Source organism: Mytilus galloprovincialis, chromosome 8, assembly GCF_965363235.1.
Source record: "Mytilus galloprovincialis chromosome 8, xbMytGall1.hap1.1, whole genome shotgun sequence".
Classification (NCBI taxonomy): Eukaryota; Metazoa; Mollusca; class Bivalvia; order Mytilida; family Mytilidae; genus Mytilus; species Mytilus galloprovincialis.
Window position 1 is genome coordinate 17,695,579 of NC_134845.1, and position 25,426 is coordinate 17,721,004.

Below are 25,426 nucleotides of genomic sequence, written 5' to 3' on the forward strand. Positions count from 1 at the left end.
TTAATGTAAAAAGTATGTAATATAATACAATTATCCTTCAAATTTAAAGACTAATGCCACTTTTACTTTGGTTTTTTTCTCTCTGTTGGTAATGCATATAATACCAAAAATGTATTCGAGACTTCGATGTTAACACCCGTAGTGCATTATCGTTTATTGCTTTTATAATATCTGAATAGTCTATTTATTCTTAAACAACCTTGACAGTTTTGACATGTGTATGAAAACTTTCGAATGCATTTGTATGTTTAGTTATGTTTTCTATGGATTGTTTTGTGGGGGGACCTCTTTGTCACCTTCCGTTGTTTTTTTCATGACGTTATCAGTTTCTATCCGTCTTCTAAGCTTTAAATGTCCCCAGGTTGCTCCCGCCATTTTTATTCTATTTGCTTGAGTCCTCTCCATTTTACTCAATTGAAAAGCAAAACGCATAAATTGAAAATGGCAAATTTCTTCTCCAGAGATGAACAATCTCTTTCAAAACTATACACTTTCAATTTAATTACAATAGGAAAGGCTTAACAAAAAGTAAAGACATCAAACGGTAATTAAAAACTCCAAAAGTCGAATATTAAGGTCAGTCAATATGGTCAATACTAAGCAAAACAAAGTTAGGAGAAGTATACAGAGACTGAGAAACATGGATGAACTCATGTGCTTCGGAAGGATAAGCCGTTCCGGTTCCCAAACAAGCACCCATGTTCAAGTAGACTTTGTTTTACTTCATTATTTACGTGCTGAAGTACATACCAGATAATTTTTAATATCAATCTTGTTAAAAGCATATATAGAAACGTTAGACTGTGTTTACAACAAATGTTGTAGTATTCCGTGAATAGGTTAAACTCGAGGGAAATAAAGATTTTGAAATTACAGTCTGCTAGATAATAATTATTTTTAGCTTAATAACACATTGGAATTTTTTACTGTCGCCTTTATCATTGTGTCATGCATTGGCTATTGTTTGATATCTGTCATCGTGTTCTAATTCATTCTTTAACATTTTCTGCTGTTATTCCACATCGATTTTTCCTGATGAGCATTTTCAAATTACTTGAAATTAATAATAAGGTAATATACATTTGTAATTGATATCAAATAAAATACTTTGATATGGATAACAAAATAAGTGGCGAGAAGTCAGTATGGCTTCATTAAATTCGCTAGTTTGATACCGCTGTTGTCTGGGTTTGATATCAATGTTGTCCAGGTTTGCTATCGCTGTTGTCTGGGTTTGCTATCACTGTTTTTTGAGTTTTCTATCACTGTTGTCTGGGTCTTACCACTGTTGGTCGAGTTTGATATCACTGTTGTCTGGGTCTTACCATTGTTGGTCGGGTTTGATATCACTGATGTCTGGGTCTTACCATTGTTGGTCGGGTTTGATATCACTGATGTCTGGGTTTGATATCACTGTTGGTCGGGTTTGATGTCACTATTGTCCGGGTCTTACCACTGTTGGTACTTTGATTTTTTTCCGTTTGATCAACTCTGCTACGTTTGTATTCGGTTTTGAATGAAGAAATATAAAATTTAGTTTAATCCTGATAAATTGAATGCTCTGCGCTTCGAAAAGCCCTCATTATAAAATAAACATGAACACAAATAACAGCTGTTTTCTTTCATATTCTATTAAAAATTATTTAACTTGTGTTTAAAATAACGTGAATAATATATAAATGAAATATGACTGTATGTCATTGTTGAGTTTATAACAAAGGATGAGTATGTTTGTGTCTCTGATCACGACCCCGTGGAATAAATTTGCTGAAGTGTGAACAATAATCTGGTGTTTACCAATATATAGACAACAAAGTGTCAAATTTTAATGACAAACCGTTATAATTTAATAATATGAAATTTCGTATATTAAGTGTATTTGTACGAAATCATTATAGAAAAGGCTATGACGTATGATTATATTTAATTATAATTTATGTTTTATAGTGTAATTTGACAAAAAGTGCTCAACTTTCATACCTTTAAATTGGGCATTAACATAAACATTATTCTTAGATCATTTTATAAAGTACACCATTTGATCTTCAACAATAAGAATAGTCCATGCTACATAGTCGGCTATTAAAGGCGACGACATTGAAATTGGGAAACAATTCAACCGAGTAGTACCAACGACCTAATTTATAACAAAACAATCTTCAAAAAAAGCTATGACAGACATGCTATTCCTGTCCTTTTTATTGTATGTTCTGTAATGTTAAATGGAATATGTATCAAGACAAAAACCCGACCAAACAGCAGAAAACAGCCAGAGGCCACCAATGGGTCTTCAACACATGCAGCGAGAAAATCCCGCACTTCAGCTGGATCCTAAACAAAAATCTGTACTAGTTCCGCCTTTCCCCAAGTCAGGAACTTCGTCATCTTTTTTTCCAGTCATAGTCTGGAGAAGAATTACATAGAACATTTGGTATCAATAGCAATTGTTTCATAGTGTTTTCCTTATTCATTCGTATAAGGTGTGGATGCTTTAGAGCTTGATATATTGTATAAACACCACTTGTTTTGTATCTATACTTTATGTCGACTTCTAGTCATATTGTTGGCTATTTTTCTCGTTCAGTTGCTGACATTGACGCATGTCCCACAGCTCCTATTGTAAATACATAATATTGACTAGAGAACCGGTCGTCCGATAAGAAATTTGAAAAAAAAGGACATGACGTAAATTTTGGAAATTATGAACATTCCGTTTTGATGCAATACTTTAGTAGGACCCTCAATCATATATATATATTAAATTATTCAGTATAATGGTGCATGAGAGATATCCTATGAAAATTATTTTATTAAAAAGATATATGCTAACAAAGAAGCGAGCCACCATAAGTTTATTGTCTAAATATTTGAGGGATATTATTTTCGATTTGTCGCCGTATTGTTTTTACCTTACAGGTTAATATGTCTTAAAAATAATGTGAAAAGCTTTCAGATAAAAAAAAAAGTTTCATATTACATGTTCTGGTATTCACATGCAGTATTTCTTATCGAGGTTAATCTTGTTCTCTAAAATTGCGACAGAGGTCGGTAGCAATTATTACCTGGTAGGTCCGTACAGGATAAAACATTCGGTATTTTCAGCATGTGTATTGATTATGTGTAGTTATTAAGATACAGCAATTATGGTCAAATTTTCACAATAAATACATAAATTATAATTGAATTATGTTAAATCAATATCGTAACGTTTTGGTCTTTTCTATAATGATTTCGAATGCCCCTTAGGTACGAATATCGGAAATTCTCAATTATGACGGTTTGTCATTAAAGTTTGACACATTTGTTGACAATGTCTTGTAAACAACAGATTATTGTTCACACTTCAACTAATGTATTCCACGAGGTCGTGGTCTGAGAGCAAACATGCACTTCCATTGTCACAGACTCAACAATGACATACAATTTTTTCTTTTATATATTTCACTTTGTCACAGGTTTACAAATGAGAAAGAAAATAGCTGTAATTTAGGTTCATGTTAATTTTTAATGAGAAGCTTTCGAAGCGGACAGCTTTCAATTTATCAGCATTAAACTGGGATTTATCCTTATAAAATAGATCTTTGTGGTTTGTATATGCTATTGGTTTTCAAAGGTTATAATTCAAGAGTTATTTAAATGAGCACGTTACAATATTTATGGTCATAAAAATGAACTGTCATAAAAAAGAAAAATATGAAGGTAAAAATTAATAGCGTTTAAAATAATTTTAAAGTATGAGAAATAGCTTGGAATACGTTATGTTTCAAAATGTAAGTAGTACATTCTTTAATGTTGCTTTAGAAAAAATGTTTATTTGAAATTTCTATAATTTCTACAGATCTATAAAGTTAATTTTCTCGTAATTTTCTTGTTATTTATGGAAGACTGTTTTTTCTAGATTACCATTAAGTGCAATAAAATACGTCTCCTATAAAACTTTGGTATTTTTTTAAACGAGCATTCTTCCTTGTATAAGCATGGAGATCAAGTGTTCGTCACTCTAATTAAGTTACTGGAGTATTGTCGAGGTTATATACTATATACTTTACATGAAGTTGTGCTCCTATTATGTATAATTTATTGATTCAATTTACCTGTAATATTCTTTCTTTTCCGCAGTAGTGAATTATTCAATAAAAGATGAAAGGTGCACAAATAATATTTGTCAACCTTTGAAGCTCATGTGCCCATGCAACCGATAGCAGCGACGGGCCAGCTTAAATATCCTTTCAAGTTGTATTAAGATTTAAAATGTTTAAATCGATCGAAAAAATGTGTATCTTGATAAGAAAAACTTGGTGACATTGGACTAACGTTTATGAGAAATGACAAGATAGCGATTAGTCTATTATATATTTAATAAGGTGATCAGGTGTGGGGTGAATTTGTTCTATATAGATCAGGTAAAAAGACCATTTGTCTACACGTGAATGAAATCAACAAAGACAGACGCGAATTACAGCTGCGCGATGGATTGGTTCATTGGGTTTTTCACCTTAATGTTGTAACTCAATATTGTGACTAATTTAAAATTGTGTTTCGTCAACTGCAAGTCGATTTTATATAAAAGATTTTTATTTCGTTTTTCAATCTTTAATGTGGATTTTACATACCTTATTTCGTAGTTTAATATACGCAGAAGCTAATTAAACGTTCAAATTGCATGCGTATTACCAAGGCTACTACATATTACAGAACAGGACAAAAGTGTCACTTTGTGGATGCTTATCTATTTTTTAAATTTGTCTTTGTGAAGTGCGTGAATTTGATTTTGGATTTACACATGAAATTACTAGGAGGCAGCTTGATTTACAACTTCTCTATATTTTTAATTCAGACTGCTCTCTTAATGACTATTTGAGCGGAATGTGGAGGACTGTCATTTACATGGTTGATCAAGGGATATGACGAGATGTGGAATGACTGGCTATGTGTATGTTTGTCGGTTTGTCTGTACCTTCCATTAGTCAGGTGTAATACGCCAGGTAAGAGTTTCTTGACTCTATATAAATAGAAAGTATATCGTAAACATTTATTGATATGCGAGGTATGTAAGATTGAATAATATTTGCTGTAATTTCATGTGGAAAGCTGTTACATACATATTTAATAGGAAACCGATAGCATGTCAACTGTTACACTATGCAACGGATATATGAGATTTATAGGCTGTTCAAACTAATTTTTTTTTGTAAGAAACGTCATTGTGCATTTGAGTGCATCTGCTGACATGTCGAATAATGATATAATGTTATAAAATATAAAGTCTACTTAGATACCAGTTAGATTTATCTTTGTGGAATGTTAATCTCCTTATAAACTGATAAGTCCGCATTGACCGTAAAGGTTTAAGAAAGTCTAGTACGACTAGTAAAACAGTCCCTAGTACACATGAAATACGTCTATTATAGCAGTCCTTATTACATGTACAAGACTTCTATTATAGCAGTGCTTGGTACATGTAAAGTATAAGAGTCAATGTGTCATAGAAGCAGCATTTTTGTCATTTATTAAAAAAGTCATACACAAATTTATCCATTGAGTTTTGAGTTAAAATGTTCCTTTAGTATCTATCGCTTCTCTTTCCCCTCTCAGTTGCTTAAAATTAATTCAAAGGTATAATTTCAACGAAAAACTATCAGTATATGGTAAGTTTTAAAAAATAGGGGAAAAAATAAAGATATAAAATGTCATTTTCTTAATTGATTTTAAAACACTTTTGCTTTCAAATTACTAGAAAATTAAACTATGCCAGTAGAATTACTAAGGGTAGATAATTTTCTACTTGTCATCAAAATAACCGCCATGACAAAGCAAGACTAGTATCTACAAGAACGTAGAGAACAATTAAAGCTAAAAGTCAAAACAACGACGTCAGACTTTTTGAATTGTTACTGATCAAACATATCTTAAATCTTAAATAAAAGAGGTTATTGACAAATCTTAGATAAAATTATCGTATACTTATAAGTATCTTGTATTTACAATATGATAACAAGTTTCTTTAAAGTCTAGTTCAAGAAGTTTTGTCCATACAACTTGTCAGTTATAACTTTAATAAATTAAGTGACAAAATTTTGTCGTTCAGGAGAAATGACATATTAAATGATACAATATGAGATGCATTGATTTATTGTAGAAACTAAAAATCCCGTAAAAAAGACAAATGTGCACGGATTCTTCAAACTTAAAGTGTTGCCATGTGTATTTACAATTTGTTCAATGGCCTACTGTGGTCCACATTTATATTTACCTAATGATGACGTCATGTTCAACTTGCTTCTTTTAACCATAGTCTTTTCTCTACAGGGTTTGGCTAATCAAAAAGAAAGAATTCTGAATTTTTCTTTTGATAAGCTAAGGCTCATACTAGCCGTATGACAAACGCATATTGATGGGTTATTTTATGATATACGCCCAGTGATAAAAAAAATAAATTTATAAACTAGATGAAAGCACAAAATGGACAAGGAGAAGGGGTGTGTAAATTTAACAGCCACCGGAAAACGAGCGCATGTTAAGTAGTGTGATAAATTAAGCCTGACAGCGATTCACCTATTCACCTTTCTGAAGAGTGGTTGCTTAGATGTCTTGTACATCCCAAGTACCAGGGATCTAACGTTCGCAGTCAGACTGGGCGGACATACATTAAAAAATAAATATAAGGTTTATAAACTGTAGACACATAGGGTATTACGCTTGAAATCCTAGATAAGAAAGAGTATGGGGAAACCATGCCTTTTTTATATATGAGATGTCAATCTTTATTATTAACATTTAACTACGGACTTAAAATCAAATGTGTCATAGCTATCCGAATATGTAAGATGACGAAAATAATATTAAAGCATGTATATATAAAACACAATTCAGTAATAACAATCTTCAAGAAGCCTATAACATAGTATACAATGCTATTTTGATGCACATGATAAGAATGTCTTTTACTCCCATATTTATTTATTTATTTTTTTATTTTTATTTTTTTTTTTTGGGGGGGGGGGGATATCCTTTTAGATGTATTGTTTAGAGGATCTGAGCATTGAAAAACTATCAAAATACGAAATATGTAAAAAAAAAAAAAAAAAAAAAGGTACACATAAAATGTACTTAATTCCTTTTTCTTTCATATTTTATTACGTTTGTAAGTTTTTGTATTTTTTTCTTTTTGGAATGTTTTGAGACCAATAGAATTCTACCTAAATAGATACGAAGGGGGGGGGGAATAATGGTATGTGCTTTATTGGAAATATGTATTTCCTTTTGAAGGAGATTGGGTTTAAAAGTACATACCATGGAGTGTCAAAATACGAACATTTGTTGGTTTTATTGTGTCTTTCTCTTAGCACTGAGTGGACTTCCTGTTTTTTTAAAGACTTTGGATTAAATACCTTTTTCCTATTGTATTTATCGGCAGACGTCTGCTTTATATCTTTAAGTTTGAACACTGAAATAGTGCTTAACAGTTTAACAGCCTGAAGTGTAGAAAAAGTTATGTTTTAAGACTCTAGAACTTAAATAAACAACGCCATTTTCTGATTTTCAATTTCAAAAGAACAAAAAAAGTATTAAAATTATTCAACATATGTCAACTGTAGCCAATAGAGAAGAATAAGTGGCCTCTCTTTCTTTAGAAATGTTATCAAATAAAAAATCAATCCGTTTTATGCAACCTGCGGGAGCGTTTTAATGCATATTTTTTTCTCCTTGTTCATCCTGTTTGAAGTACACTTCTAGCGAAAGCTATAATTGCGTGCTTTTCTGATCATAGTCACATCGTTAGGCTTGTGATCACAGATGTAGAATGAAGCCTAATCGAACCGATATGATATGGGGAATTAACATTTAGGTGCTCTATATTTTCATATTTAAACGACCACCAAGTCGTTTTGGGGTATAGATTTTTCATGTTACACCTATGTCGGGATATGAAAAGGACAACGTATATCATGTCCCAGGTTTCACTAAATTGTTATCTTTTTGGATTTGGTAAAAAGGTATGTCTTTAACCCTCGCTTAATAAATGGGCATCTCTTTAATTAATGAAAAATCTCGTGGCACAGTGCATGTCAAACCTTTAAATGTATCAGAACGAGGAAGGGAAATATTGTTACGAGTTTTTATTAGCAATGGTGAATTAAGTGTTGTGTTGGTTGGTTTATTTGTTAAATTGTTTTTTAACAAAATTTCATTGTTATTTAAAGGTTCCCCTTTCCCCATCTCTTTATTTCTGATTTCCAATTTGTTCATATTACAGTTGATAAAAAGAAACTCGTTCCATTTCAGAGTCAAATCAGGGGAAAAGCTCAACAGTTTCCTTTCATTGTTTTACAGATTCATGTTAAAGTTCAAATAGTTTAGACCAACTGAGAAATTAATTAATCACTCCCCTTCCAATAGCCCTTGTCAAATACTTTAGATAAACCGTTAAATCTCCTCCTTGATCTTGAATGTTTTTTCAACAAATATTGACTTTTCTTCCATTAAAATCTTCAGTTTACATGTTTATCAAGTTGTTAGTAGAGGACTTTAACATGCTATTGTTACCGAGTATAAATGATTTTTAAGCAGCCATTGATTTCCTAAGCAAGACAAATTATAAACATCCTATGTAAATACTGTACTATTTAATAAGATGGGCACAGTTATAATTGTCAATTAAATTGATACTCAAGTATTTGTTGACTCTAATGTCTAAGTACTGTAACTAAACACTCTGTTTGGAAAGGCGGGTGTATGACTATTTTTTTATTAGGTTAAAAACAAGGCATTAATTGTGCATTTTATATGCAATAGTGAAAAATGTATGTGTGAATGTTTCAACACTAAAAAAGACTTGAACATATGTAAAAGTTCACAGAAATCCATTATGTTAACACATATTATATGAACTTTATGGGTATTTACCCTTTCACGTCTATATAAACTAGTATTGACTTATCCCCGTGTCAATGCCTGTCCTAAAAAGATTTTCCCTATTTTTCGAAAAACACATAAAGTCAGGAGCCACCAGTTCAGTGGTTGTCGTTCATATCTATCATATTTGTTTTTCGTTCGTTTATTGTATTGTTATAAATAATGATTAGGCCGTTACTTTTCTGAATTGAACTTTTGTTTATAGTCGACTATACAGTACTGTTTTTTTTTCTCATGGTTAAAGGTCGTACTGTTGCCTTAAACTGCTTGATAATTTTTAAACTTTGGTGGATAGATGTCTCAGTGGCAATCATACCACATCAGCTTATTTTTATATACTGTATAGGAACCCGGCAGATTGTATTGTAAAAGACCGTTACTTATGTTGACTTTTGAATGTCTTTTTCGATATGTGTCGTTGGGTTGCCATCTCGTGTACGTTTATAGAAAAGACCATGAAAAGGCAGTTAGTACATTTTGAAAAAATATTTCATCATTGGCAGAAATCTTGTATTCATGGGTATCACTATATGAACACGACATAAATAGATTTTAAGATGCCACGTCTGACGTACCAACGTATAAGCCTTGTATCTTTGATGAGTTTCCCATATTTCTATAATGTTAAAGGTTGCAGACTTAAAACATGATCATTAACACTAACAAAAAAAATCAGATTATATCACCATCTTACTTACAAAAATGTCAATATTTCATAGATATAGTTATAGTTACCTAACAAATCAGCTATTTGTGAAAAGGGTGGTTTGCATCTGCTGTGATTATGAGTTCATCTTCGTGCATTACCCCAAAATTAATTTAATCCTGGACCAAGACATCAGTTCATTTTGTTAAGAAGGCTTTTAGCTGAAACGGCTTACGTTCATTCATCCGTACCGTATCTGACAGTACCTGGTGTGAATTTACCTACATTAGTAGCTTATTTTATCTTCTACCTGAATACGCAGTCGGATATCAAATTCATCTAAATTAAAAACCTATAACATTATTTTATGATGTATTTTGGCGGTTTGTATCATTAAACAGGACATAAAAGACAATATGGCCACACAGTAAAAATAAATATTTCATTCATTAAACGATTCGTCGCCAGCGTGAGCTCGGAATGTCAACTATGCAAGCAGGTGGATATTGACAAGGATGTGCATTTCAGCAAAACTGAAAAGTAAACATAACACGATTGACCCTTAGTATTTCAAAATCAATTGACACTGACGACTTGATAATTTTGACAATCTTGTAAACCTCTTACTTTGAAAGAAATGGAAATTAGTGTGAACACCTTGCATCATCATAAAATCAGATTTAGGACAACTGGACAAAGGTTTTAAGAACCCCTTTCATTCAATTGATACCGTGTCAATCTTAGTAAACCCTTATCAATTAACAAATCATTTGTAAATCATTTGCTGGCTAGTGGAAGCAGATGTTTATTGAGACATAAGCCACAAATGTTCAATACAGATTAAATGACTAATTCTCACGTATAATTATGTTTTACAAAAGGTACATTCAGTAGAACAATTAAACCTCAGTGGAAAAAACATTAGAAAACCTTGCTACAGTTTTATGAAACAATGCAACGATTTTTCTGAGGCGAACACTAACAATGTAAAAATCACTAGCCGTCGATTTTCGTCGGTTGTTCATCGTGATGCTAACTAATTTTCCCAATATAAATTTTAGCAATTAAATTCAAAAAGTTAGTAACCAAATTACAAAAAAAAAACAAATGAACAACAAACAGTCTTCAAATTTTAGTAAGGTATATCTCGAGTTGTATATCGTTCGGAATCTATACAAATTGTGAATAAATATAACAAAAGCAATCAAGCATATTCCATTATTACCAATTCTAACGGAAAAACACCTCTTAAGAAATAACATCCTTTAATTATATGACGGATGCCACATGCAGAGCTACCCTTCCGGACACTTGAGATGACGTTTTTGGGGATTCGTGATGCTCAGTCTTTAGTTCTCTATGTTTTGTGTACTGTTGTTTGTCTTTTTGGCCATTCCCTTCTTATGTTGTTGTCAGTTTGAATGTCCCTTTTTCTATCTTTTACCTATATTACAAAGACCATATAAACATCTTATAAAAAGTAATGGGATTTAGTGATATTGTTATGGATCTGTTACAACAAATTAGTTCAAGTCTTATTCTGATTACTTATAATATGTTATTAGCTATTTGTAAAAAAACATGAAATAATAAGATTTGGAATAGTATAGTATTTTTTGTGCAGAGTTGTGTTGTTACCTCTCATTGTTTGTACTTTTAGATGGAACGTATACACTGTCTGTTCCGAAAGTCTATGTTGCCTTCTCAGAAGATCTCTATATCAACTACACAACACCACCAACTGTATCCCTTCCAAATGCTTACGTCCGAATACTGGCTGGAGCACAGGGAGCACAGAAGGAGATTACAACACGTCCTCTAGAAGTTGGAAAGCCAGCTGGACAAATAAAGATATCTTGTGGGGAAATAGAGTATGCTGCTATTCATTATATCGAGCTGCACATGTATGTTGGGGGACCTTTGCTTACTACAATTTCTTTTCAAGTCACGTGGCCAAAATTTCAACTCATTTTTACTCCATCTCACCACATAGCACAAACAAAACCATTGACCATGTGGTATACGTCAGAAGCGAAATGTAAATCACCCGTGAAACGCCATAGTTTTCATCTAGATTTAGAGTATACCAAGGACGACGAAACGTCTACCAAAAAACTTACTTTTGGAATAAAAAATACGAAAGTGTTCAACGAAATAGACTTGAAAATAGGGAGCGTTGAGTATACATGTGAAACTTTTGAAGTTGCAGGACGTTATATTGCCGTATTACGTAATACGTATGACGATTCGGAAGTTATAGCTCAGTCAAACATTCTTCATGTGCAATGGAGTACTGCTTATAGAATAAGTATTTATTCTTCTAGTGTTTTTCCATGTGAAGGTCATTTATCTGTAAAGTATGTACAACCTACTTGTCCAGGAAATAGGGACCAGCTCCGAATGTACTACCTTCGCCGTACCTTGACAGGATCCCCAGCAGTGCCTCTAAACCGTATATACGTCACAGAAAAGCCAGCATTCAACAACCAATCATCTGTTTTGTTTCCTTGTGGTTATTTTGACGCCAAAGCAGTTGGGTATTGTTTTGTCTACGTCAATATGGCATCTGACGGGTCTGTAACTGAGCAGGACGATGTATGCATTTCCGCCCACCCTAATACAGGTAATTTTAAGGCATCAATTTTCTTTCATGATTTATTCTTAAATAAAGCCTTCAAAACATACTGAGATTTTCCTTTAAAATGTTTTAAAAATTTAAATCAAATGTCAGTGGTTAGTTTTATTAAAATGAAAAGCACTATTTACGTAATTCGAATACTGATTTTGTTTATTTTTTCTATAATGTGTGACAAACAAGTTTTAATCAGATATTAATCACATTATTTTTTTCTTGATAAGAAATCAAATTCCAATGCAATACTTTGACATAGCCAATCAATTTCTGTGACTTAACTTTTATGTAACATGAACATAAAAGATAATTATATGACGTAAATATATCAACTTCGATTAAGTTTTTTTGTAACTTTTGATATGGAAGCTAAATTTTAATGTCGTGACTATTTTCTCGTATATCAATTTATCTGTAATGACTTGGTCCTAAATATCACATATATGTATCAAATAGTCAGGAAACGGCAAAAATAATCAGCTGTCTGAGGCTTCATATAAAGTACTTAAATAGCCAGGATACAGTAAAAATAATTAGCTGTCTTTAAAGCCATGTGTATGTTCATCTTTCTTGGAAACTGAAGACAAAATCATCCAAATTAGAATGACAAATTATTCTTGGACTTCGTATTGAGGAAACAAGAGGTTCCTTTTGAATTTATATACTTTTAAAAATCACTAGATGAAGACAACTTGTTAATAAAAACTTTTTAAAAATATGCAAGATTGCTGAGCATTTTGAAAAATGGTAAGATAACATGGTTTGAAATAGAAAAGGACAGTTTTGTATGGTATCTACCCTTCTTGTTCCTTCTAAATAATTCCATTCTGGCAATTACAACGTGATAATATGAAGCCATTGATAGTTTTTGATGACCAGGTTAATATTATAGTTGACAGATTGACAATTATTGGGTGTCTTTGTTGTAATCTGTAGCAGGTTCAAGTCAAGATGGAAAGTCAATATTGTGTTTGTCTAGCAAAGAGTTTAATATTGATTTCATCAGGACAAGCAACATATTATTTCAAAACATGTTAACCTATCGATGTTTAAGAAGATTATTGGCACTTTAACTGATAAACATTGTGCTCTGTGATTTTAGTTATCTTATCGTGAATATTACTTGCCAATCACATCAAATTTGTCGATATCCGAAAGATAAGCACATTGTATTGTAGATATACCTTGCAACTGACTTCTTTATTTTTCTTTTTAAATTATAATGTAGTGACTTCAAAATCCCTTCGTGTAATAAAATACTTTAATAAATGGAACGTTTTTTGTCGAGGAACGACCCTTAAAGTTTTTATCCTCTAGGAGTATGTGTAGACACTGGTTTCAAAATCATATAGGAAATCTATCATATAAATTCTAATCAAATGAAAAATACTAATAATATTTATAGAATATATTTTAAATGCATTAGTTGGAATTTCCCATTGAGATAATTTCTTATAAAGATATTCCAGTCGTAACGGTCTGCTCCGGAAATTCTATACATTATATGCGGAAATCGACAGTAATAAAATTTATTTAAAGCGAACAACTTTCAAATTCACGAGAGTTACAGTATACTAAAATCGACATAAAGAAAATATAAATCACCCAAATATCCTTTTGCAATCAGATAAAATCGTCTGTATAATCGTCACATTTTATCGCTAGAAAGTATTACATAGTATCTAAATTAGAAAAGTTTTTCGTTGATGGAATATGTATTTTCCCCATTTTGACTAAATGCAATTCCAGTTTTTTTACCTTTATTTGTTTGTTTATGTACTAACTTTGATATAAGAGCTATAACCGATAAAAAAAATATTTTCACTTTTAGGTGGTTATCATTAAAGAAAGCAAAAAAAAGAAAAGGGTTATATATTTCTTTGCTATAGATTTAAAACGAACAATAACAAAAATGTACTATTCAAGTGATATTTAACAAGATCCTCTTCAAATGATGAATGATCATAATGCTAATAGATCACCCATATGTCACTTACCGCAAATACATTTCAATTTATTTAAATTAGCCACAAATAATAGTTAATATATTATAATTTATGGGCGATTTCAATATGAATACGTTACCCGGACGTTTCAACTTAACCAGGTGCTTTTTACCGCTATACAAGTTATTATCTTTATGAAGTCAATACAGTGTTTCATTTACCTTCGTTTTTATAATATTTAAATAATTTATTTTCATTTTCGCCTCATTTAACACCTCTCATGGGATCATTTTGAGTAAGTAAAAAATGAAATAAATATGTTGTATTTTATGCATGATTTTCAGTGTTGTTTACAATATATTATTTACGCTTAATATTACAACCTGCCTTTAAAAGCATTCCCAGGGAAGAAAAATAAGTTCAGTTATTTTAAATAAATATTTAATGGTAGTTAACGAGGAACATCACATATGTTCGGCCATGTGAAGAAAGAAATGAGTTCGTCATAGATGATACTATTATATATAATGATGTCCCTATTTCCAATCACAGACATTAGCGAATGTTATCAATTCTACTCCATCCTCTCCAACAACATTAAACTGAAAGAAATACATATCAGGTTGCATGATATGTATTTGTCATCATCAAAGTCCAGTATGTGTTTCCAATTTCCGAAAAGAATGATGAGTTATCTTTGAGATTTTTTTCTTTTCCTTTAAAGATTTGTGATTTCTCGTATGCTATTTTTTTTTTTTTTTGCAACAAGTTTTGATCTTCTGACATTAAATAAAAGAGCATCAAAGCGTAATGATGATCCGAATTAAGAAGCAAGTCTACGAAAATAAGTGGTATCTGAGATTTGAAAATAATTTTATATCCTATGTCTTTTGAAATTGGAGTTCCCAATCTTCCTGCTATTTTCATTCTGCTTGAGTACTTTCCCGGTACACACCTAGTCATTAAGTTTATCATTATGTAGATATCGCATGTTGTTCCCACTTTATTGTTCTGCTTCGTGCACTGGGTTGATTGATTGGAAAATCAATACGTGATTAAAAATTATATTGATTGCTTGACATTGTCATATAGGTTGACACTTTACATTAATGTTGTACTTTATATATTTTACTTTTACGATTAGCAGATACTAAACTTTCAACAGATACCTCGCCGTTCATTTATCTTCAGACAGCCATTACTCAAGTGATTAAATGATATCTATATACCTCAATTTAATTTGTATTAAGAAAAACCCATTTCAGATATCAAGATGAAACTTGTAATCAGGGATATTGCCAGATATAAAATCACTGAAACTATTAGTGATTAATTTATACAAAATCACTAATTATTTCTTTTTTTTTTTGTCAATACAGTGTAAACCAGGAAAAATCAGAATGTCCCAATGGTATTTCTAAACAAATAACATAGTTATGGTTATTACAGTGACTGATTTGATGTCACTCGGAACTGAATTATTCAGACTGTTCTACAAGTTTTCGCCCATTGTCATATTAACCATTCACAACATACACGTAGGTGAAGGATAACGTATCAATGTTCTCTTATTGTTTTGTATTCCAAAGAATCAAGAAAGGCTAAAGCCTATATATTATCGTAACTATGATTGGTGAAACGGCTCTTTACAAGGAAATCCTTAATAACTGATAGGTCGAATTTGTCGTTAGTCGAATTCTTATTGTGCCTGAGATTATAATTTTCTATCTCATGTTGATGAGCTTTTAAACCATATTTTGCTGTATTCCAGTGTCCTTTCCTTGGTCGGGTATTCAATATTTTTATGTCTTTTCATATATGACACATTTATATCTTTGATTTTATTAAACAGCAATAATTATTTTACTTATTCAATGCCTCCTTTTGTTCTTTCTAATTGTTGTAGATCATACATGTATCTACTGTTGTGTTTGTTGTCTCTTTTACATTTTTGTAACTTCTTTATTTTGTTTATCATTATCAATGTCAATATCACACAATGTTATCATATTGTCGTATATTAGTATAAGAGAGTGACGAAGAATACCAAAGGAATATCGATTCCAACAAGTCAAAAACGAATTGACAACGCTATAGCAAACACCGAAAAAAGACAAAAAAAAAAAAAAAAAAAAACAGTATACGATACGCAACATAGATAACTGAAGACTGAGCAACACGAACCACCGAATCAAAAAGAAGGGTAAGCAGATCCTGCTCCACAAAAGAATAATGTTACCAAATGCATGTTAGTTAATTTTGTTACTAGAACAATTCTAAAGTGATCTACACGAAGAGTCCACAACTGGAATGAAAATTAATGGATCAATTAGTGTGCCGTTCAAATTAACAACTTAAAATCTTTTTTAACCAAACTTACAATTATTTCCAGTTTTGCCAATAGATGGTAAATGGGCAGTGTGGTCTGAATGGAGTACATGTAGCGTTACATGTGGTACTGGCAAGCGGAGTCGTGGAAGAACATGTACAGATCCCGAACCTGCCAATGGAGGGAGATTCTGTAACGGGTTCCCTGTAGAGTTCAGACCATGTGTAATGGAGTGCTCAGGTAAGGATATAACTGCCTGCACATCATATAATGGGAAAATCATATAAGTTGGATATGCACAATATTTACCACCTTGTACATAGATTAATTCATCATAGATACCATAGATACCAGGATAGAAATTATATAATTGCACCAGACACGCGTATCGTCTACATGAGACTCATTAGTGACGCTCAAATCGAAAAGTTTAATTAGTTTAAACAATATTTTTATTCAAATAAATTGAATTGGATTGGGCATCATAGCCTATGTAAGCCCTCTCCACAAAACAAGGTACAATATATTACATTCAAACAAAGCAACACATCAAATCGAAAAGTGTTTAAAAGACGAAATAACGTACGAAGTTGAAGATCATTGAAGACCAAAATTTGCTAAATGTCATGCCTAAAAATATAGACGAAAAAGAGCAGAACACGTTATGGAAATGATAGTTTCAATACTACAGGAATAACTCGTAATTAATGTTTTATATACTATTATTGCAACATAAATCTGCAATATATTTAAAAATATGTTTTATATTCAATTAACAATGGTTTGAAAGGTATAAACACATTTCATGCATTTAATGTAAACATTTAACTTTTATAATTCACTTGTACACCTTGAACTTGTCATGAATTATTGAATTAAAATCTGAACCTCTAATCGGTCATACATTTTGTAGTTTATAAACGTAATGGCAGGCTACATAGATTCAATGGACAAATAGCGACGATTTATGTTAAAAGTAAGAGACAAATAACCGACACCATTGAGCATTGTATGTTAAATGTATAAAGACTACGATGGTGTAATCATGGAAGATTTATATTTACTTCCATGGTGTAATATTCCAAAGGCGTAAATTGAAAAAAAAAACAATTTAGGATCACATTCCTTTGTCGGATAATGAATGATATACTTTATTGGGAAACTTATTCAGTGTAATTTGCAATTTGTGGATTATTTCTGTATACATAATGTTTATTTTAAGATATTCGTTGTGCTATTATTGTATACCATATAAAGTCGGGTCCTTTCGAACTTTCTTTAAACGTAATTCATTCAGCATTTACAAGGAAATATTGTATTATATTAATGCGTTTCTCTGTGCTGAGTGTTCTGTATTGTTGTCATTTTAATGACATTTATTAACATTTCATTATAAACGGGAGGTTTGGATAGCCATAAAACCAGGTTCAACCCACCACTTTTTCTTAAAATTTCCTGTACCTGTCAGGAAAATGGCAGTTGATAGTCCGTTTCTATGTAGGTTAGCGTTGGTTTTTGTTACGCTTCAGTGTTTCTCTCCTCTTATAGTTGTTGTTTCACTCGGTTTTAGTTTGCAACCTGTATATTTGTTTTCTCTCAACCGATTTATGACTTTCGAACAGCGGTATACTACTGTTGCGTTTAGTTGATACACTACTTGTTCCTTTTTTCCTGAGATTTTTTTACTGATGTGCTTCCTTTCTTTTCTCTTCAATGAAAGGACGATGAAAAGTTATACAACGCAACGATATTCAAACAAACCAATTGACTGAGTAAATTATTGCATTGACACCGTTGAACATTTACACGCAATAGTAAAACAACAAATACCTGTTTTCCTTGATATGATAAAAATGAGCAATAAAGGAAAGTTAAACGAAGATATGCTCCTCAAGTGCTTACTTTATTTGGTCATTATCAAAGTTTTTATTTCCCAGAGCGTCACTGATGAGTCTTATTTTTAGACGAAAAGGCATGTTTACAAACTTTAAACATGGTATTTTTGACGAGTGTTTTTTTTTTTTTTTTCTATAAATGATTAAATATCTTTCTTGACAATGGAAAATATATTTTCATGTACCCAAATCTTATACTTTTGTTAATTATAGTAGAAGATACAGTTCCGGATACACCACTCAAACATCTTCATTTAGAGGGTGGTTGTGCGTGTGGGGGATGCACTCTGAATGCTTCTAAAGGAGAAATTATTGGCACAGGAAGATGCAAAGGAATATCACAGTGGACTATATCTGTGGCGAAAGGACAAATTATAATACTCAAATTTCAGTATTTTAACATTCTGATAGATGAGCAGTGGCTCCGTGTCAGAGATGGCGTCAAGTCAAATGATAACTTACTTGCTCAAAGTTATGGACTAATCAAAATTTCTAAAGTGGTGTCGTCCTCAAATAAGCTCCTTATTCAATTCAATACTAGATTTAATGTGTCAGTACCATTATTGTATCACCGTAGGCTTCTTGCTGTTGACCCACAAAGTAAAGGACTATTATCACATAAACTCTCATCATATGGGTTCATTGCCACATATAAGTCGGAAGGTAAGTCTGAAAATGACCAAATGTCTTAATATTAAATCTACTCGGTGTTCTTGTGGTAACATGCTTGCCACGAGTGCGGGGGTCGATTACACAGTCATACATAAACAACGTGGATGTAGGCAACTATGGGTCCATGGGCAAAAACCCATGCATACGCCCGTATAGTAACAATGAAAGAACATGACATGAAAAAATGTAAAACGATTCATACGAGTAAACTTACGTCCTAAAATTATGACCAAACAACAAACGAAAAACAAATACTACATACTGCAACCAACGGCAATCACTAAATTAAAGGTGACTTTTGACTCACACATAAAGAATGTGGCGGAGTTAAATATGTTTGCGAGCACTCAACCTTCTCCATTATTTAGAACAGTGTTACGTCAATAATAAAAGAAAAAACTGCAACATTATATTCATAAGTCTGTGTGCTAAAATACATAAATAAATTGACTGGATAAATCAGAGGCAACAGATGTTTACCGATATTCAAATAACATAAATCTATTCAGAAGATGTAAGTCAAGGAACAAATTTTATAGGAAGGGAATCAGGGGTTTCATTATTTTTTTTAGACTGGAGGTACCTTTGAGATTATAGGGGGAACCAAACCCAAACGGTGAGGAGTCTGGGGGCCGCGTAAGGCCCCCAGTAGGTCCAGGGCTAGCCCTGGTAGGGGGGCTAGGGGGGCAAAGCCCCCCGGAAGCTCCTGGATTTTAGGGATTTCAGCCTTAATTTTTTACTTTAAAAAATACGGTAAAGTCTGTAATATTTGCTTCAATTTTGGGTAAGTTAACATGGAATTGTTTTTTTTTCTTGAGTATTTATTTGAAAATACATTGCTTATAATTATTTTGTAATCAGTTATAAAATATGTATGACCTATAATGCAGGGGTTTCATGTGAAATGTTGTTTAAATGTTTTGTTTGTTTTTATACTTTTATTAAATGTTTTGCATTTGTTCAATATTGTAAAAGAAATTTCATAAGTTACAAACATTGTAGTATATATTATTGAATGAAAATGCTCTCATGCAAAACAGCAAACAAACGTTTTTGATATACGCTAAGTGTTGTGATGATTGTTCTGGTCAGATAAAAAACATGTATTAACTTTCACTTAACTTATATAAAGGGGTGATTGTGTTAGTAAAAATGTTGGTTTTTTTTCATTTCTTCAGAGCTGTTTTTTTTTTTTTAATTTTAAAAGTCTTAAATCTCGTCAGATATTATATTTTGTAAACGTAACAGTTATGTTACTTCAGGTTGTTTCACGAAGTCTTACATTAAAAATTTCCTGCAGAAAGCAGTCATTTAAATCACAACATAGAACACATATCGAGAAAACGGAGATCAGTGACAACGTCCAACGGGAAACGAACTGATTTGATACAATTAACGATTTTCTGAATTTCATAGAATGTTCACCTTTATTAAACCTTTTATTCATAAAATAATCTGTGATACAAGCTGCTTTCCTTTTATTAGACATAAGTATTGCTGTTGTTGTTTAAATTCATCAACAATTTGCCGCTTGAAAATATACTGCTAAATCGTCCCATATTAAAGCGCTCTTACGATACAGATACAGACACGTGGTTTATAATTATCACTTCTCCTACTTTGGAGGTGTGCCTAAATTGGCAGATAGATCTATACTTTAACGCGGACCTCGACGAAGACACCTATAAACATACACATGAACGACGTACACGGAGATTATCACTTGAGGAAAGAAATAAATTAGATTTGAACGATCTTCAAAAGAATTTTACACATTATTTTTTTTTTGTATTTTTATTTTTTCTGCCGGTACCAGACGCTTCCGTAGGCGGGTAAAAGTACCGGGTACCGGGTCTTAATGAATGCACTGAGGGAATCGCAGGAGTGAAACATTTTTACCTTTCAAAAGAAAAAAAAGTTTTTTTTATGCAATTCCTTATACTTAAACACAAACTATACAAATTTACTTTCATGAAACAAAATTGCAACACCTAGATTGTCACAAACAATCCAAAAACATTATGCATGAAATAGTTTTACGATATCATCTTAAAACGAAACCGTACTTCATAAACTGCAAAAAAACAAAAGATAATCAGAACTGCTTTCTGTCATGGGGTTAGACGAAATTGGATATTATATAATACAACGAATTGAGAATTTTGAGCAAATTTTTCTAACAAAAGAAATATATATATATACAGTTTCGTATTACGAATGAAAAATAAGTGTTACGTAATTCTAATATCTTAATGTGCATGTTCATAGTTGTATTTTAGGTAAAAGAAAACGCACGTAGTGTACTACTGAATATAACAAAAATACTTATATATCGACCACATAAACACACATGTACACAAAAGAATTATTTGAAATGTAATTGTATGTTCTGACATTATTGAAATTCTTACACAATTAAGTCAAGAGATAATTACGTGTCAGATTAAAACGGTTAACTTAAGAAAGAGGACATTCGCATATTGTACATTTAAAGATCAGAAAGTGCCTTGATAAAAGACAAGTAATGTTCAACAAAATTTACAATTGCAGACTAAACACGAACCCCACTAAACAAAAAAATTCCCAATTCACTACATATTGTATTTCTTCTTCTTTTCAGTTGATAATTCATCATCGGTTGTATTTGATACGATACCTCTAACATCACACCACGAGTCCAGCATCTGGGAGAGTCCCATAACAATTGCCGGAATATCACTCTGTCTCACCGTAATTCTCATATTATGTGTTCTAGCTATATATCATAAGTTTTTCTATCATAAGAAACATAAGTATTCAATGGCTGCCCACGAGGAAACGCCCACTCATATCGCTAAAAGTACCAGCATGCACAGTTCTCCGAGTCATCATAGTGCTGGAAGTGGTGTCGAAATTGACTATGACATGGAGCGTCCTTTAACAGGAGGTGGAAAGAAAAAGGACAGTAACGGTCGAGTGTCACGTGGTTCATCTGTATCAAGTAATCGAAGCGGATTAAAAGTGAAAGTAAAAGCAACCGTTGAATGTAGTCCTAAACCTATCCTGAAACAATATAGTCCTATGCCTAGTCCTAAATTAAATGCAATTAAAGATGATAGTTCAGAAAGACAAAGTCTGTTTAACACTAGTCCTTTACTAAATAGAAAACCGCGATCTCCGAAAGTTCATCCATCACCGCGATTTAAACATTCATCAAAAGCAAAGACACCAACATCTCCTGACAGTAAATATGATTTATTAATCAAGCGACGACGGCGAAGTAAGAGTGATAAGGTGATTAAAGACATAGAAGAAAGAATAGTCCCTGGTTCCGATGATACCCCTGTTGTGGAGGAAAAGGCTTTTGAACCGGTCAAAAGTCCCGATTCACATGATACTCTAACTCCGACTAATTCTAAACCACCATGTGTTCAAAATGAAACGGAAAAACCTGAAAAGGAAGATATACCACTTGTGTCATTAGCAAAGACAGAAGAAACAAGAAATCCTGCATCAGGTGCGTCAGACGAATCGTCATCGCCTGATAATATCGATCAAACTACGTCATTTATATCAGAAAAACGTCCACCAAGACCTACGTCATTAAATGAAATTCATAAAAACTTCCCCTCGTCTAATTCTGTATCTTCAGAAAAGAGAAGAAAGTTTGGTGATAGGAATAAAGGATTACCACAACCCGATGGAGAAAGTCCAAAAAGTTCATTGACACAATCATCAAAGAATTCCACACCGAGAAGTGTTCATAGTTCTAAAAGTAAACTGACGTTGTCACCAAGTAGAAGTATCACCTCTGACAACCTTGAGATGGAATACGATGATTTCATTGATTATGACGACCCTTTATCTTACTTTGATCCTGAAGAATTGGAGAAGTTGAAATGGAAAGGCGTTGAAAAGATCTCCCCTAAAACCAAAGAAGAAGAAGATTGAATCTTAAGATAAATAGCTGTTATTGGTTACCACCTGATTGTAACACAATAAATAAGAAAATATCATTATATTCATAACATTTTACACATAAAGCAGCTTTGAATTAATAGGATAACATTCAGGACAACACTGGCCAACCGTTTCATGAGCCTTTTCGGGATACATATCATTTTTCTCGTGCCTTTTTGTCTTGGTGTGTCGTCAGTTTCTATTTTAAAGCTTATTTGTCTATTCCTTTGCGGCATAGTAAAACAAAAAAAACAAAAAAACAAAGACACATTTTACCATATGCTTATAAACTTCTTTTTTAAGTATTTTTTGGATATCACAAAAGTAATTAAATGCAAGTGCAATGGGGAAAATTCTTAATTTTTCAAGACCTCATGGAATATTTGTATTTTGTTCTCATTATCATTTATACAGATTACCTTTTAGTTTTTGAGACATTTTAACATGCATGTAAAATGATATATATTTTTAATGAATCAAAAAGGACAATTGTCTCAGCAATGTCTACATAGTATATAACAAGATAAGAAGATGCAATAGAATGACCGATAACACTTTAATCAACAAAAATCGAGCGGACAAAAACAAGTCTGAGAACCAGTACACAGAAACATAGTTGAATAATAGGAGTTCTACCAAATCAGGGCTTGTGCTAATTTTTCTGGATTGTGGTCATTTCTTGTTCTTCTAGTTGCACAGGTCTGATTGTTGATTAAAATTTACTAAAGTAATCAGACTGACGACCAAGATATACACTATATCTGGTTCAGTACTCAAATTGTAATCATAAGATATTGAATTTCTTTTAAATTTCACAAGACAAACTGTTGGTTAACATGTATGCTTTAACGATACAAAATCTTCAATGTTTTCTGTCGTCAAATAATTCAAAATATGATCTCGTTTTTAGAAAAATTAGAGTTAAATACATGAGTTACGTCTCATTAATGAAGCATATCCGTCCACATTAAATTAAAGTCGCCTGTGCTTTTAAGAAAGTCTTTTATCATATTGTATTTTATTTACAGATACAAGTTACACTGAATAAGAGATTCTGTATTGTTGTAATGAGTCTACATGTTTGTTGTTGGTTATAATGTTATCTTTTTTTTAAATTCTGAAATTTGCTGCAAACGGTTTTTTTTATTTTCTTGCTCAAAATATGATTTGATCAAATGTATAAAGAACAAATTTTTATTTTTTTTCACATTTTGAAATTAATGTTCATATTAAGTACCAATGTATTTAAACGTTTTCGTTTCTTGGTGAGGCCAACAAAGGCAGGATTGTATGAAACAAAATATGTATACACAACTCATTGCTATGTATGATTAACTTAAGTGCAATATTTATCTTCTTAGCATTGTAATACAATGCAAATAGCATTAAAAGAAAAATGAGAAAAAATACTCTTTTTGTCAAGTAAAATGAGGGCTACCGAGAAAATGATACGTTTGTAAATTTTAATATTATCTTCAACTATCAACATAAAAATGATAAATTACTTTTATAAGCGGTTGTTTTTACAAAAAAAATGTTTTAAGCTTTATATTCATGTTGTTAATCATTGTGATATATATTTTTTTCTTATTATTTTCAGCCATTTAAAAGTTTATCTTTATTGAAATCTGAAGAGACATACTTTTAAATGATAAAACATGAGATGCAAGTTACTGCTAAATTTTTTGTGTGCATGCCTAAAGATGGTTGACGTTATTTATTTATATTTTGTTATAAATGATTATTAAACATTGAAACGTGTATTATATTTTGTTTATTTCAGTAACTGCCATTTAATATAATGACAAATTACATTTAACAAGAATGTGTCCATAGTACACGGATGCCCCACTCCCACTATCATTTTCTATGTTCAGTGGACCGTGAAATTGGGGTCAAAACTTTAATTTGGAATTAAAATTAGAAAGATTATATCATAGGGAACATGTGTACTAAGTTTCAAGTTGATGTAACTTTAACTTCATCAAAAACTACCTTGACCAAAAACTTTAACCTGAACTTTGCACTATCATTTTCTATGTTCAGTGGACCATGAAATTGGGGTCAAAACTATAATTTGGCATTAAAATTAGAAAGATCATATCATGGGGAACATGTGTATTAAGTTTCAAGTTGATTGGACTTCAGCTTCATCAAAAACTACCTCGACCAAAAACTTTAACCGGACGGACGAACGGAGGCACAGACCAGAAAACATAATGCCCCTCTACTATCGTAGATGGGGCATAAAAACCACAAAACCCTGTAAAAAGTTTCTGTTAGAGCGGACAATGAATTGGAGCTGAAACAATTTACCGATATAAATGATCAGAGTTTCAATGAGCGAATATTTAAGACTTTTGCAATTTTACAAGTGAAAAAATGAAAAGTAAAACACCTGTCTGCAATGCCAGTATATTGCCTCATTACTTTAGTTGATTAAATAAAAAC

The 25,426-nt window shown here is 31.9% G+C and overlaps 1 protein-coding gene across 6 annotated transcripts; it reads left to right on the forward strand.

Moving 5' to 3' along the window:
- The first annotated feature begins 3,494 nt into the window (after nt 1-3,494).
- On the forward strand, nt 3,495-24,736 carry LOC143085219 (uncharacterized). Of its 6 annotated transcripts, none has more exons than XM_076261444.1 (6): nt 3,495-3,586; nt 4,838-4,985; nt 11,223-12,185; nt 16,533-16,709; nt 18,578-19,027; nt 21,657-24,736. In XM_076261444.1, exons 2-6 carry the CDS (start codon nt 4,913-4,915, stop codon nt 22,964-22,966), a joined length of 2,973 nt encoding a protein of 990 aa, XP_076117559.1. In that variant the 5' UTR covers nt 3,495-3,586; nt 4,838-4,912; the 3' UTR covers nt 22,967-24,736. The 6 variants fall into 6 exon arrangements, with proteins under 6 accessions (XP_076117559.1, XP_076117560.1, XP_076117561.1 ...); XM_076261445.1 differs by lacking the exon at nt 3,495-3,586 and adding an exon at nt 4,153-4,403; XM_076261446.1 differs by lacking the exon at nt 3,495-3,586 and having other exon boundaries at nt 4,421-4,985; nt 18,581-19,027.
- The last annotated feature ends 690 nt before the right edge of the window (nt 24,737-25,426 follow it).

Excerpts from the sequence above, each read along its gene's own strand:
- LOC143085219 (XM_076261444.1), top strand. The coding sequence starts at position 4,913 with ATGTGGAATGACTGGCTATGTGTATGTTTGTCGGTTTGTCTGTACCTT. Across the intron at positions 4,986-11,222 it reads AGTCAGGTGTAATACGCCAG|ATGGAACGTATACACTGTCT; the intron begins GTAAGAGTTTCT and ends TTGTACTTTTAG. Across the intron at positions 12,186-16,532 it reads TTCCGCCCACCCTAATACAG|TTTTGCCAATAGATGGTAAA; the intron begins GTAATTTTAAGG and ends AATTATTTCCAG.